The sequence below is a fragment of the Peromyscus maniculatus genome, chromosome 1, assembly GCF_049852395.1.
Source record: "Peromyscus maniculatus bairdii isolate BWxNUB_F1_BW_parent chromosome 1, HU_Pman_BW_mat_3.1, whole genome shotgun sequence".
NCBI classification, from domain to species: Eukaryota; Metazoa; Chordata; class Mammalia; order Rodentia; family Cricetidae; genus Peromyscus; species Peromyscus maniculatus.
The window spans coordinates 200,084,130-200,100,265 of record NC_134852.1 but is presented as its reverse complement, the minus strand read 5'-3'; the positions used below and the strand labels follow the sequence as shown (position 1 = coordinate 200,100,265).

Here is a 16,136-nt window from a genome sequence, read left to right as displayed (position 1 = left end):
TGGTTTCCACGGTTGTCCAGAGAGGTTAGCTGGCCATTTGTTTCATCATTCCTGCTGGGCCTTTAGTTCATCTCTTACCTTTCATAGAAAATAAGCATTGGGCTGGAGCCCCTTGTTCATTTATGGCATCTGAACAAAGGCTGAAACCACAGCAGGGAAAGTGTCTACACTAAGTCTGTTTTAGGTCCCCTTGAGAGGGGTTTGTCTGAAAGTGGGCGGCATGTGGCATCAGAAGGAGCCTAGCTACAGAACAGGTGACAGTGGTGTCTACCTGAAGGATCATTACGAGAATAAGGCCACAAGCTGTTGAGTCCTAATTTAGGCTGGAAAGAGCTGAGAAAAGTGAGGTTCCCTTTGCCCGTGGGACAGTGACTGATAGCCCTTACCTCTAGCCTAGGGTCCTGAAGGGTCATCTTCGCTCTCTACCTCTTAGCTGAATATTGAAATGGGGACTAGCAATTTCAAGTGGAATCTTTGTTGGATTTTTCTCTATTATAGGTGGCTTAGAGGTTGAAAACCCTGGATTTCAGCTTTAAGCGTGGTATAACAGTGGTAAATTATCCTAAAAAGAGCTCTACGTTGAAAATGTCTTTTTACTCAGAAAATGTTCTCACGAGTAGAAAAACTAAGCCCAAAACATGCACACAAGCTTCTTCTCATTTAGATTCACTGGAAGACGTCAGCCCAAGGACACCTGTCTATCCAGACAGTGGCACTGCTGGGGCCTCTAAAGTGACAGCACCTGGGGAGTAATGAGTGGGCACCGCCACTAGAGGTCGCAATCTAATTTTTGTTAGCTCAGGCCCTTAGCCCATGGGAGGACCACAAAAGATTGTCCCTGTCCCACAACCAACAAACAGTAAGAGAACTGGTTTTGTGGGGTGCTCTGACTTGCTCAAAGCTGCAAAGCACATGAGGGTCAAACTATGCTTCACTGAGTGCCGTCCTGGGACCTCAAGCCCTTTTGTTACCACATGAATGCCCGGCAGCTGGGGCATGCCAGGGCTGGGGCTCCAAGGGGAGGGCTTGCTCTCTCTCTTTCTCCTTCTTTCTCTTTCTCTCTTTCTCTCTCTCTCTCTCTCTGTCTCTCTCTTTCTCTCTCTGTATCTCTCTCTCAAGATTTATTTATTATATATACAATGTTCTGTCTGCATGTATTCCTGCACACCAGAAGAGGACACCAGATCTCATTACAGATGGTTGTGAGCCACCATGTGGTTGCTGGGAATTGAACTCAGGACCTCTGGAAGAGCAGGCAGTGCCCTTAACCTCTGAGCCATCTCTCCAGTCTTTCTTTTAGAGACGAGGCTCCACTTTGACTCAGGATAATGTTTATGTCAGAAGACTTCTGCACTAAGTAAAGTGACGAAACATAATGCAGTACATTCTCATTTTTTGTTGTTGTTGTTGTTCTAGTCTATTTTAGTCTGCTTGGTAGAAACAAAAAGAATGCTAACCCATGAAAATAGAATTAATGATCCCTGAGGGCCCCAACTCTCAGGAGGAAACCCAAGGAAGGGGGTTGTCAGCCCTCAGCTTTCATCATTGGGTACCCAGTGGCCTTAGTTTGGGGTCAAAAGGCAAAAGTCACTAAACTACAATTGTTACAGATATGACCCAGTGGGAGCCAGGAGAGGAAACATGGACAGGCGAAAAGGAGGGATCCCTTAGCTGTGGGACCCCATCAACTCAGGACCTCTAAGAAAGACCAGCTCTGCTGTGAGTCTCCAGAGGCCACCTCCTGTGAAACCAGGGGTTCGGGACCATGTGTACCAGAGGAAAGGGTTTGTCAGGACATACAGTTACTGGTTGGAGTCCTTGAATATGGAGGACCAGAGCATCGAGAAGTAGGCTCTGTCAGTATGGAGGCATGCATGTAGAGCCTGGACCTGGTTCTGGCTGTGTGATCATGTAGACCAGTACACCTCAGACCTTGATTCGAGAAGAATCATCCTGGATCTTGCCACGATGCCAGTGCTGGCTCAGGAGGCCTGGAGAGGGATGGAGGAGGGCCTGACCATCACGATCGTGTTTACCCGTAGATGTGGAGAAGGGCTGCCACGTGATGCACATCCTGAGCTGCGTGCGCCTGAACCTCCGCTGGGACCTGAACAAGGCTGTGCTGCAGCAGGTGCTGGAGTTCCTGGAGGACCAGAGTGACATCGTGAGCACCGGCGCTCACTACTATACTGCCTTCTGAGCAGAACTGCCGACCAAAGCTAGACCGCTTTACCCCAGGTCTACTCACCGGCACTGTACAGGGACTTACGTGTATATATTTAACCTCATAATAAATTCTATTATAGTCACTGGGAAAATAGGATCTGGCTTCCTTCTGCTTGCTATGTCCCTGGGATAAATGGCTTTGATATCAGCCATGACATACACAAACTGTTCTTGTCACCTCCTGGCTGGACTTAGTGTCACTCAGAACAGAATGGGAGTAAACAGAGTTGATGGCTTAACCACTGTGCCTGAACTCAGGGACCCTATCTTGATAGAGGGACATCCTAGGGTAGAGGCTCCTGCACATCTGGAACTAGAGAGGCGATGGCCAGACAACATTGCTTGGAAACTTTTTCAGACTCCATGCTACCAGATACATTCCCACTGGCTCCCTGTGTGTTAAAAGTTGATGTAGGGACATAGTCTCTTGGAGTGATTGACACTTGCCTCTGGTTCCTGAGGCTCCAGCACTAGCAGTGAGGCCAAAGACCTGGGATGCTGAGGTTTTCAGATCAACCCTGGACAACAAAAGGATCCGAGACATGGCTGGCATTTTGATTCTTTCCTTTATGACTTGAAAGTTGTCTCAGAACATTTTCCTGCACTCCAGGAGGTGCACAGCTGAATGTGTGGTCCCTTGGTGCCCCTGAAGATGGCAGAGGCTGCCAGCTGGCTGTCTGGCTGGTGCTGTTATTTCCCAGGTTGCTGCTGAGTGTGCAGAACTTGCCATCCAGACGAAGACTTGGTATGTGCCCAGACAGGTGACGGAGTCGTACTTTTGCTCAGAATGACAAGGTAGAGAAAACATCTGAGTTATGTAGTAGGCTTGTTCTAACAGCAAGCGGTAGATCCAGCCAGCAGAAATAAAGTATGGAGAGAGATTTGGAGTTAATTACAGTCATTTCGCAGAGGGCACATCTGTCTGAGTCTGCTGTGCTGGCTTTTGACGTAACAGTCGGGATGGCTCAGCTGGAAATCCCTCGGGCCCAGGAGCTGCCCCACCCTCTGGATGAGTGGTTCTACATTCACAAGCCAGAGTTCAAACTGGAGATCCCTTCCTGACCTGGCCTCTTCCGCCCTCTGGTGACTCCTTACTCGCAGGGATGACACAGCCAGCTTGTCTTCCCTGTGCTCGAGAAGGGTCTCAGCTAAATAGGATCTGCATGGAGCTCTTCCTGCAGGTCAGCAGCTGGTCCACGTTGAATATGGCGCTTCTCAGGAGGGAGCCTAGAATTAGAAGTAAAACGGGCATGTGCTGGATCAAGCAACCCCATGAGATTTCCTCTCCAGGGAAAAACCATGTAAGTATGAAAGAGAGCATAAACGCACAAGATGCCCATTACTGCCTAATCTACAACAATTTATATTTGGAGAAGTTAAATATGAACACATGATGAAATACTACATAGCCACTAAAATGACGCAGATGGCTACTGTTGCCATGGGGCAGTATTCCCAGACGTGGCAGGAGGAAAGTCAAGTTACAGGGCTGTGTGGTATAAAGCCGCTGATAGAAAACTCCCTGTGTGTCTTCACGTAATCAGTAAATGTGCAGGTCTACACAGACGCAGCTCAGTTCCTCCTCCTAGAACGGTGATTCTCATCCTGTGGGTCTCACACCTCTGGCAAACCTCTATCTCCAAGAAATATTTATGTTACGATTCCCAACAAACAGCAAAATTACAGTTATGAAGTAGCAATGAAATGATTTCATGGTTGGGGTCACCCAGTATGAGGAGCTGCATTAGAGGGTCGCAGCCTTAGGAAGGTTGAGAACCACTGCTCTAGAAGCACTTGCTGCATTTACCTTCCAGGACATCAAATCCTGGGCTGCACCTCTCCTCCTCTTAGTCATCTGTCTCCCCAAGTGCCCAAGACAGAGTCTCAGCCGCAGACCTCATTTCTAGCTGTCTTCTCCAGGGATCCTAACCTCATGGGCCATGCCATTTGCACACTGCCAGACTTCCCAGTTGGCATGAGGTTGGGACTCTCTGCCATCCTCACACCCCTGTATGTAACCTCCTACTGGCATCTGCTTAGGTGTCTTGAGGACATCACCAGCTCGATGTGTTCAGGGCCAGTCTCGGGATCATCCAGCCTGCCTTGCTCCTCAGAGCCCCCTGATGCAGGAGAAGCCAGCGCCATTCCCAGATGCTCAGGCCAAGTCCATCAACATCTTTCTCATAGCCCACACCCAAGCTGTACAGCCACAAATTGTCTTGACTCCTTCAAAATGTTTCTAGAACATACTTCTCCCTCTCCCACCTTCCTGGAGTATTGCTGTCACCTCCTCGCTGCCCTCTGTCACCTGCTTCATCACATTCTCAGCATGGCATCCACAGGACCCTGTTCTGCTCACTCCCCATGGCTTTGGGTCTTCTTGAGGCAGGAGCCTGAGGCATCCCAGTGGACACCAAGGCTCCGCGATGCCACACCTCACTGCACTGTGCCCAGCCTTTTTTAGTCTTACTGGGCACCACGCACCAGGTGTATCGTTGCCTGGTGAGAGGCCCCTGCTCTTGTCCCTCAGGTCTTTGTCTGACTCACCTTCTCAGTGAGGCCTACCCCAGCCCTCTTCGCTGATTGTAACCAATTTCTGCTCCCCGGCTTTGTTCTGCCCACAGTGCTGGTTACTGCCTAACACACTCCAGATGTCTGCCTGCTTTCCCTGTTTATCATGTCTCCCCAGGAGAATGCTCTAGGAGACTAGAATTCTCTTGTTTCCTGTGTGCCCAGTACCCAGAGCAGTGCCCAGCGTATCTTTCAAAAATCCCACTTTTGTTTGTGGCTGGCTGTTTTCCAGCTCCTCATGGCAGCCTCTCCTGAGGGTTTTCCCCAGTGTTTGGAAATGTCTTCAGTCTGGGAGCACTCGGAATTAACATCCCCCAGAGACAAACTTGGCCAGGGCACCTGGGGCTTAGGGACTCGGGTTCTCTCATCCTTCTGAGGAGATGTGGCGGTGGCATGTGCTGTCAGTTTCTTTACATGATCCAGTGTCCTCCTCCCCTCCTAGCCGCCAACTTGATATCTACCAGCGTTCCTTCTTGTCGTCTCCGCTCCTCATCCCTGGTCTCTGCGTCCCCCCACATAAAAGGTTTTGCTTTCTTGAAGTCTTTGCCTCGGGGTCAGTTTCTAGACATCACCACATGAATATCATGCTCCCTGATTCATTTGAGAACTGTTGTATAGATAACTACATACGTAAAACATTACTAGAAGTGTTCCCCAAAGCTAACATCTGTTCCCTCTGAAAAGTGAGATGTCAAATGCTTTCAAATTAATGTCTTTACAAATATTAGCTCTTAATTTATTATTAAAAAATAATGAAGTGGGCCAATGAGATGGCTCAGCAGGTAAAGGGACATGGCTAGTGACCTGAGCTCGGTCCCCAGAACTTTGTAAAAGTGGAAGGAGAGTTGTCCTTTGTCCTCTGCATGTGCAATATGGAATGCACATCTCTGAGCGCGCGCGCGCGCACACACACACACACACACACACACACACACACACTCACACACATACATTTAATATAAGAAGCTGGACAAATGACTCAGTGTTAAGAGCACATATTGCTTTCACAGAGTTCCATTTCCAGCAACTACATAAGGTAGTTCACAACTACCTGCCACACCAGTTCCAGGGGACCCAACACCCCCATCCTCCTCTGCACCATGTGCATATGCCCACACAGACAGACAGACAGACAGACAGACAGACAGACACACACACACACACACACACACACACACAATTAAAAACGTAAGTAAACAAGACTGAGTCCTTTCCCCCACAGCAGTATGAGGATACTGCAGAGCTGAGGGAAGGTCTTGGAAAGCCCTCGGGGGGCTTACTGCAGTTGAACTAGAGCTTATGTACATACAAAGACCAACCAGAGGGTCCCCAGAGAAGGAGGGCCACAGAGGAAAGTCCTCCAGCTTGGGTGCACGCCTGTTTGGAGAAGTGTGGGCATGCACGTAGCCCGTGGAGGCAAGAAGACAAGTGGTGCTACTGTCTGGTGTGGGTTTGTTTGAAGAGCCATGATTATCCCCATCTGGTAAACTACCAGTGCTCCTCGGTCCTCTAAGACACTTCTTTGTAATTATTTTCCTCTCTGATGGTGTGCCAGGACACTGGCCAAAAAAGCCAACTGGGATAAAGTCCATTCAACTGTGAGGGACTCAAGACTCAGTGCCAATGATTGGAACCAAGCGAACTTCTAATTTTCCATTGGCAAAGCTTCTCCACTTTCTTATTAATGTGGTTTTTCTTCCCCAAGTGGCTTCTACAAGGCTACCCAAAAACATCTCTTTGTTCCCTTCCTAAGTTTATGGGAAGCCTATGGGAAACTCCAGCAGCAGGCACTGGGAAAAGGTGTGCATGGCCATCCTGGAGGGGTGCTGTCCCGGGACAAAGAGCTCTGTGGCTGAGACTTGGGTGCCTGCTCTTCCCCTGGCAGAGGGCTAAATGTGAGCCTAGACTCATCAGTGGGGTTTTGTGTAGTGATGAATTTTAACTCAGCTTATTTCTATTGAAGTTTGACAACCTGTCTACTGCCTGCTAACCTCGACTGTATTTATTAAGACAAAACAGGTCAATCCTGGAATAACACCAGCTTCTATACTCAGGAGAATTCCAAATCAAACCCCAAAGTTCTGTTATGTCAAAGTAAAATGCTATGTTTCTATTTGGGATCAGAAAGGAAACTTGAAGACCACATGATGGCTTTGGTTTGTGACACCCCCCCCCCAATCTATTTATTGTGTGTGTATATACCTGAGCACACATGTATCAGAGGACAACTTATGTGAGGTGGATCTCTCCTTCTACCTTGTGGGTCCCAGGGATTGAATTCAAGTCATCAGGCTTGATGTAGAGTGCCTTTACCTACTGAGCCATCTCATAGGCAGGCAAAGTAACACAGCTTTACACAGTTAAAACAAATGCAACATAAAAGAATGCAGCACATCTTTGCATCATTAAACAAATATTCCTCAGCATAAACAAATGTAACACATCTTAAACTAATATTCCATAACATTTCCCCCTTTTTTCTAAATGACAATGAAAGGTTTTAACTTTAACATAGTAAAACTATACACAATGAAAACAGTTATCAAGTAAGAATTACATTTACAATATTCAGTCCATTTGTATTTAGCAAATTCAGAGAAAATACTTCATTATCTTAGTGATTCCAAAGTTTTATACCTAATTTGCTTTCCATCACAACTAAGGAAAACTATAACTCTAACTAGTCTTGAACTCCATCAAAGACCCCAGAAGGATGTAATATTACCTAACAACAGAGACATATGGCTGCCTAGATAGTCACCCAAAGTTCCTCTGCAATGTTGGGGCATCCATCTTTGGCCTACAGGCCTAGAACATCTGGCAAACTTTCCAGTGAAGTGCGAAATTTGAAGGACTGTCCCACCTTGTCTTGGCAAAGTCCAATAGTCTTTTTTCCTTTTTGTCCTGATTGTGCAGTCTATATACAGCATACTGTCAGCAGTCCAGGCAAGAGAAGTTTCTTGCCAGAATGGCTAGCCTTGCCACATTGAAAGCAAACTCCATATGGAGTTTCTTCGATGACCATCATCCTTTTATGAAGTAAATTGGTGCTGCCGGAAGCAAATGTGTCTCATTGTCATGAAAAAACTTAGGTTGTTAAACATCTTAAATGACCTTCTGTATGTCTTTGAAGTTTTTGAAAATAATCATCTATCTGTGTAAAATATATCTATTTAACCTTGAAAACATACCTAATGTGACTACAAGTTTGATTATTATAGATTAACTACTAACCTCATTTCTTACTTATACATTGCATTTTTAAATGAGCTGCATAAGCACAATACCCCAAACAAGAGTAGAAACATATATACAGAATAACAAAAATAACTTTAAATTTGTATCAATATACCAAAATCCATGCCAATGCAAAATATCTGAGATTAATAGTTGTCTTTTTATCCTATATTCCCCTATATGATAACAAACATCCATGACCCACCAAATAACCAAAAACTATCCACACACCACCTCTTGGGAATGTGGGCATTGTTTTCTCTAGACTGCTTCCTGTTGTCTGTGGACAAAGGCATCTTTAGGGGTTCCTGAGAAAATTTATATAATGGCCAAGTCCTGGGAAGACCAGCTGTAACCTTTGTTGATATATATCACCTGTCAAGATTCAGGAGGTCTTCCCCAATCAAACCTGATCCATATTAATCCTGAAGGAATCCACAGCCTCTCGTTTCCTGTGGAAACAAGAGCTAAACTTCTTCCCCAACGTAACATACTTTTTGACTTATTTTTTAAAGTTAAGATAGCCCTAAAGTACCTAGGTTGGTTCAATATTGCAGTCCAGTTCATGATCCCAAGTCTATTAGCAACTGTTGTTTGCTTATCAGAAATCAAAAACTCAGAATCAACACAATACTATATAGGATTCAGACTCCCTGTATATTTTCCCATTAGGTGCCTTTCTTTTTATATTACTTTTACTCTCTTTAAAGACTTTATTATTTTTAAAGTATTTCTTTCTATGACTGCCTACACCCTTTTTCTTTTCTTTCTTAAGCCTATGCACATTTTAAAACACAGTGGAACCTGTTTAGAGGGTTGTTTGTTTGTTTTTGTTTTTGTTTGTTTTTTTGGTCTGGATCTTTTTTCTGTGTATCTCTAACCCTTTTTGACCGCATGAGCCTTTGAACTGCTAAGCTGCAGGGATAGGGCCTCTGCTGCAGCTTTGGAGGCTGGCTCCACCCACTTCTAGGGTTTGTGAAAGCTAAGCTAAAGCTTGTAGCCTGCTTGGAGGTAGGTGACAAAGAACTGCATTCAGCCCCAGGTCTGGAATGTCAGTGCCCTGCACTGTGGCAGGCATTTTACTTAGTTTGTTATTTCTACTTAGCGTAAAAAAAGACTATTTTAAGTGCTCTGCTGTACAGCAGAACTTCTAAAAGGAGCCATGTCCGGTTTTTTTTGTTGTTGTTGTTGTTGTTTGTTTGTTTGTTTGTTTGTTTAATTTTTAAGCTTTCTCAGGCCCTATGGAAATTCAAGCTTCAGGTTGGAATGCCAAAATGTAGTTGGCTTTTTTTTTTTTAAATTCTTTGGGGCCCACCACCCAGCTCCCAAATAAATACACAGTCTTATTCTTACTTATGAATGCCTGGCCTTAGCTTGGCTTGTTTCTAGCCAGCTTTTCTAACTTAAATTATTCTGTTTCTCTTTGACTACATTTTGTCTCTGGGCTTTTTACCTTTCTTTATTCTATATATCTTTCTTTCCTTCTTACTCCGTGACTGGCAGGGTGGCTGGGTGGCTAGCCCCTGGAGTCCTCTCCTTCTCCTTGCCCCTCCCTCTTCACTTCTCTTCTTTTTGAGCCTAGATTCCTCCTATTTATTCTCTCTGCCTGCCAGCCCTGCCTATTTCTGTCTCCTGCCTAGCTATTGGCCATCCAGCTCTTTATTACACCAATTAAGTGTTTTAGACAGGCAAAGTAACACAGCTTTTTAGAGTTAAAGAAATGAAACATAAAAGAATGCAACACATCTTTGCATCATTAAACAAATATTCCATAGCATAAATAAATGTAACACATCTTAAACTAATATTCCACAACATACGTACATGTAAGTAATAAAATTTCTTGATGCTAAAAGAGCTGAAGACGTGGGGTGTTGGTGCTGATCATACCTTTAATCCCAGCACTTGGAAGGCAGAGAGGCAGGTGGATCTCTGTGAGTTTGGGGCCAGCCTGGTATACAGAGAGAGTTCTAGGACAGCCAGGGGTAAACAAAAACAAAACAAACAAACAAAAGAGCTGAAGATATATCCATGCAAAAATTAGTACACGTATGTTTATAGAAAATATCTTAGGGTTTTTATTGCTGTAATAAAACACCATGACCAAAAACAAATTTGGGGAGGAAAGGGTCATTTGGCTCACTCTTCCATTATGAAGGCAGACAGGGCTGGGGTGCTGCTTACTGGCTTGCTTCTCATGGCTTGCTCAGCCTGCTTTCTTATAGAGTCCAGGACCACCAGCCCAGGGATGGCCCACCCACAATGGATGGGCCCTTGCACATCGATCACTAAGAAAATGCCCTACAGACATGCTTATGGCTGATCTGATGGAGACAATTTCTCACATGCTTATGGCTGATCTGATGGCGACAGTTTCTTGATTGAGGTTCCGTCCTCTTAGCTGACTAGCTTGTGTCAAGTTTATGTAAAAACTAGCAGCACAGTGTATTTCTAATAACCCAAAGGGGAAGCAACCTGATGTCCATCAACTTGTGAACAGAGCAGTCTTCCTTGAAGACTTCAGGCTAGCTGCAAAAGAAGCCAGGCAGAAAAGACAAGACCACATAGAGCAGTGGTTCTCAACCTGTGGGTCTCGACCCCTTTGGGGGTCACATGTATAATATTCTGCATATCAGACATTTACATTACAATTCATAACAATAGCAAAATTACAATAATGGAGTAACAATGAAATTATTTTATGGTTGGGGGTCACCACAACATGAAAACCTATATTAAAGGGTCACAGCATTAGGGAGGTTGAGAACCACTGACATAGAGGATAAATCCTTTTATATGAAAAAGCCATAAGACAAGCAGGTCTTAAAGATACAAAGTAGATGAATGGTTACCAGGCATAAGGAAAGGAGGTTGTGTGTTACAGAGTTCCTTTGGGGATGTTGGAAGTTTCTGGAATCATGTAGTTGTGATGTTTGTATAATTCTGAATATGCTTAGAACCACTGGACTGCAGTCTAGATTGGGTTTCCCCATGTCCTCGTGGCTAGGTTTCCTGGGCAGGCATTCTGAGAGAACCTGAGTCAGCTGGGAGCTTCGAGGCCATTTTACATACAGCCCAGAATGTACAGTCTCACTTTCCCACGTTGTGATTGCTGAGGCTGTCACAGGTTCCACCCCCACCTCAAGAGGGAGGGTGAGTGTAAACACCATCTCCTGGTGGTGACAAGGTTCTAGGACACACAGGATTAGGAATGTTGCTCTGACTATTTTGGAAAGGTATCTGTAGCAAACATCTTTTTACTTATAAATGCGGACAACCTCATTCTGTAAAAAGATGGGGGAAAGTGGAAGGTGTTGAGACAGGATCTCAGTTTGTAGCCCAGACTTACCTGTAGACCACAGTGGCCTTGCAATCACAGCAGTCCTCCTGTCCCAGTCTCACAGATTCTGTGATAAAAGTACGGAGGCACCACATTCAGCTAAAAGGTGGTTTTGTCCTGAAAAGTACCAAAGAAAAAAAATGTGCAACTTCTTAAGCATTGCATATTTAAAGTTTATATACATATTAGGGGCTGGGGAAATGGCTCAGCCGATAAAGCACTTGCCGTGAAGTGTGAGGACTGGGGTTTGGGGTCCCTAGAACCTATGGAAAAGCCAGGCAGACATGGGGCTATAATCCCAGCACCTGAGGCAGATTCAATAGGGCGAACTGATTAGCCAGATTAGCAAGAAGTGGTGAGCCCTTGTCTCGGTAAGTGAAGGGAAGAGTAATTGAGGAAGACGCTGATGTGAATTTTGTGCTTCCATGTGTACCACGCTTACATCACAAATGAGTATGTACATATTGGAAAACAGTCATGTTGATATTTTGTGTATCCTTCCACAATTAAAAAGAATTTTATCTGGGAGGACGCGGTGGAAAGAGGAGGTTGGTGGGAGGGTCTCACTTATGTACCCTAGTCTGGCCTTGAAGTCACAAGCCTCCTGCCTCATCCCCAAATAGTGGGACGACAGTGTAACTGTGTCTGGCTATATAATATGTCAGCATTTTATATGCACCTTGCATTTTAATCTTGTAAAGATTGATTCAATATTATTTTATGTGTATGAGTGTTTTACCTGCATGTATGTCTGTGCGCCATGTGTGTGCTAGAGGTTAGAAGACGGTATTGGATCCTCTGCAACTGGAGTTACCAGGCAGGCCGGGGGAGTGGAACCAGGGTGCTCCGCAAGAAGTGCTCCTAAATGCTGAGCCATTTCTCCAGTACCCCCTTACACACACACACACACACACACACACACACACACACACACACACACACACACAAGTTGCTTTTTTATTTACTATTAGCCGTGGGGATCTTCTCTCTTTTATGTGGGAATTAGCCATGTTCTTCTAAATGGTGACATAGTTTCCATTGTATGGCTGAAATGCATTTACTCACTCTCCTGTCCAGTACCATTTAATTGGTTTCTACTTTGTAACCGTGGAAACCAAGTCTTCAGGGAACATCTCCATATGTTTTCCCAGGGGAAAGTGCATCAGCATCTGAAATTGGAACTGGTCCCAGTCTGGTGGCAGGTGCTGTGCTGGTCATCCCAGAACACAGGAGGCTGAGGCTGACTGTGAGTTCAAGGCCACTCTAAGCCCTGTAGAGAGACTAAAAACATGCACTAAAAACAACTAAGTGAACAGACATTGATAAATTACCGGCTGAAAAGACTGATCCACTGTTAGTTGCCACCAATGATGGATGAGTCTGCCGCTCAGAGTTCACCGACACTGATGACCCTGCGGTTTTCATCCTTGTCCTCTGACAGGTACGAGCACTTGCTGGGTTTTTGTTGGCATTTGTTTCTTGAATATGAGCAGAATTGAGCATCTAGATGCTCATCATGGATACCTTAGACAAGATTCTGTTCTGGACTGCGGCCATTTCTTCCGACAGGAGCTGAGAATGGTCAGTCACCCTTCGCAACAGCAACAGCTTCAGAACGAGCCCAGCCTGGTTAGCAAGGGTGGGGTTGACGCACAACTGGAATAAACATCCAGCTTTCAAAGTTCCAACTGCTACTTCAAGTATTTGGTCACGTGCCCACCCCAGCGTTAATACATTAAAACAGTGGTGTGTGTGTGTGTGTGTGTGTGTGTGTGTGTGTGTGTGTGTGTGTGTGTGTTTATTCATGTGTGCATGTGGAGGTCATAAGACAACCTTAAGCGTCAAACCTTATCCTTCACCTCATCTGAGACAGATCTCTGTCACTGTTGTATACCCAGGTTAGCTGGCCTTCAAGTTCCCAGGGAGTCTCCTGCCTTCCCCATCTCACCACAGATGCACTGGGATTGCAGAAGTACATGATCATGCCCATTGTATGTGAATCAAATGCAGGTTCTCACACTTCTGTGGCGAGTACTGAGCCATTTCCCTAGCCTGACTGATCCTTCTTCAAAGATGGGCTCTCACTATGTAACCCAAGCTGGCACTGAATTCCCGATCCTCCTGCATCAGCCTCCCAAGTGAGAGATGACAGCTGTGCCCCATCATGTCGGCTTCAGTGGTCTCTTTAACCCCAGTCACGGCATTACCACCCCAGACCTCTCACAGACAAGACACCCTCAGACACTGTCACCGGTGAGAAACGTGTGGAAGACCAAGGATGTCGGCGGGAAATCCCTAGTAAAGCGGGGAGGGAGCTTTAGTTATAATAAGAGCAGGCTTAACGGAGCTGCCTGCTGCCTCACGTAGCCCAGTCACCCCAACAGTCTGGGGGTTTCGTTTTCTTTATTTGCCTGGATTGGCGCAGCTAATTGGAGCATTGGGCAACACCCATTTCGATGGTCTCTGCTAAAAGCTGTACCCTTGGGGCTGAGGGTCTTTGTTTCCCATTCTGAGGAGAAGCCATGAGGGAGGGGAAGGGGAGAACAGAGCACCCTTCCATTGTGTTTTTAGCTCCGCTTTGCAGAATAATGGCAGTGTTGCGTGAGCCCTGACAACTGCCATACTGAGATTTGTGGACAGTGAACTTACCGTCGATGAGTGCCACACCACCTATACTGAGTTGCTAGCAACACTGTTGTTTTCCCATACTCCTTTGTAAGGAGCAAGCAAGCTTTACCTCAGGCAAATCCTGTGTGAAGCTGAACTGAGGAGTTGCTTGTGTAGACAGCCTGGGGGATGTTTACCGGAAGCCTGGACCCTGGGGAGGGTTTCCAGATGAGTAGACCCCAGGTAAGGCAGGCTGGAAAGTCCTGATAGTCCTGTGGCAGAGGCCGGGACGGCAGAGGCCGGGATGGCAGAGGTCGGGATGGCTGGCTTCTGTGCATGGCTCTGTGGTGTCTCTGAGAAGGGTGGGGCCTCAGCCTGAGTCCTAGCTTCAGCTAAGATTCCAGGCCTAAGTTTGCAAATGAGGGAACCACAAGCCCCCCTGTCCTGAAGGTTGGAAGCCTGGGCTATGAGCATCGGCTTTGATCTCAGGAGGAGGGTAGCCCTGTCCTATTCTCCAGCTAGGGAATTCTGGATTCCCATGGATCTGCAGGGAAGCGTGAACTTGCCTCACTCACCCTCTCACTACCAATGTAGTTTTCCTGCCACTCCCCAAGATGACTTGAAATTAAAGAAAAGGAAAAAGACAAGTCTCACTCGAGTTTTGAAAGTAAGATTCATAGTGCACCAGTGAGAAGAAATTCCAGGTGAATCTCAGAATTCGCTCATTCCTACCCACTTGTATTTCAGAGTGCTATTTTGAGTGAGAAGGAAAGTGATGATGTCACGGTGTGGTTCTGGAGACCTTGCTTGTTATTCTCCCAAGGACAAGGAACACCCGTCCTGCAGCACTGTGGAAACACAACTGGAAGCCACTCTTCAGAGAAGGTGGGAGAGGGGCCGTCAAGACGGCTCAGCAGGTAAAGCAGCTGCCGCCAAGTCTGATGACTGGGGTTCAGTCTCCAGAACCTACGGGGTGGAAGGAGAAACCTAATGCTTGCAAGTTGTCTTCTGACCTCTGCACAAGTGTTGTGGTGTGTGTGTGTGTGTGTGTGTGTGTGTGTGTGTGTGTGTGTGTGTGTGCAGTTTCTCCACAGGGCCCACCTTTCCATGATCTGCCCTGCCCCACAGCCCCTGTACATGCTGACCAGCAAGGAAAGTGACCCATGGATCTGAGCCTGTTTGTGCCTGGCTATGCAGGAACAAGAGGATGCAGGTGAATCAGCAATACAGTCAAACTCCGAAGATTCCAAAAGCCCCTGAGCTGTGAGTCTTCTCTCAACATGAAGAAGCATGACGGCTTACACATTGCAGTGGCAGCCAGCCTAGCCCAGCCCGGCCCAGCCCGGCCCAGCCCGGCCCAGCCCGGCCCAAAAGCTTCAGTAGTGTCAGCAAGCTTTGCCTGTGCCTGTGGTGTCTGCTTGCGTCTGGGCTTGCCTGCCCTTGGTGAAGGGCAAAAAATGGAAACTGCTCTCCTGGAGATGACAGCTGGCTTGGGAATGCTGGTCTCAGCACTCCACTGGGGGTTGGGCCACCAGCATTGGCAGACTTGGAATTTTCCATCAAGTGGGTCATAAGGCACATGATTTATAACTTTAGGTGCAAAAGGGTTTCGCTTGACCTCAGGCTTTTAAAATTTTTATAGCAACATTTAAAAATTGGTTACCATCTGTATCTAAAGAAAAAGTGTGTGTGTGTGTGTGTGTGTGTGTGTGTGTGTGTGTGTGTGTGTGTGTGTACCCTTGGCAGCAGAGCCCAGAAACACTGCAGGAGCAAGCCCAGGGTCAGGTAGACCCGAGAGCTCATGCCTATTGCAGTGGTCCAGAGGAGCCAGCATCATGGCAGCAGGAGAGATCAGACATTAATATAACAGAACCTGAGGTAGGTAGATGAGGAAAGTTAACTTCTAGATCCGCCAAGCAGACCAGCAAATGCCTCGGGGTTGTCTGACTAATGGGGTGGGGACTCAGGAGAGCTCTGCAGGTCTGGATTGGTGACAGAAGAAATTTCCGAAGACGACGTGTGAAAACCAAGAGGCGTTCCATGTAGAAAATGGACTCCGGGGACTGGAGAGATGTGCCACCATTAAAAGCATTTCCTGCCGCCAACACAAGAAACACAAGTATTACCTCAAAGAGGCTAGTTTATTTTGAAGTCA

General features: G+C 46.3%; 1 protein-coding gene across 7 annotated transcripts in view; it reads left to right on the top strand.

Annotated features, from left to right (window-relative positions):
• The window catches only part of Stn1 (STN1 subunit of CST complex), a 51,543-nt gene extending 36,283 nt beyond the window's left edge, over window positions 1-15,260 (top strand). For 5 of the 7 annotated variants that reach the window (XM_042264990.2, XM_042264996.2, XM_076563267.1 and 2 more), the window contains one exon: window positions 2,043-2,318. In XM_042264990.2, the coding sequence (XP_042120924.1) occupies window positions 2,043-2,200 (158 nt within the window). In that variant the 3' untranslated portion in view covers window positions 2,201-2,318. Of the gene's footprint in view, window positions 1-1,610; window positions 2,319-14,728 lie in introns of those variants that run through there. The other 2 variants (XM_076563268.1, XM_042264998.2) reach the window with 2 other exon arrangements.
• The last annotated feature ends 876 nt before the right edge of the window (window positions 15,261-16,136 follow it).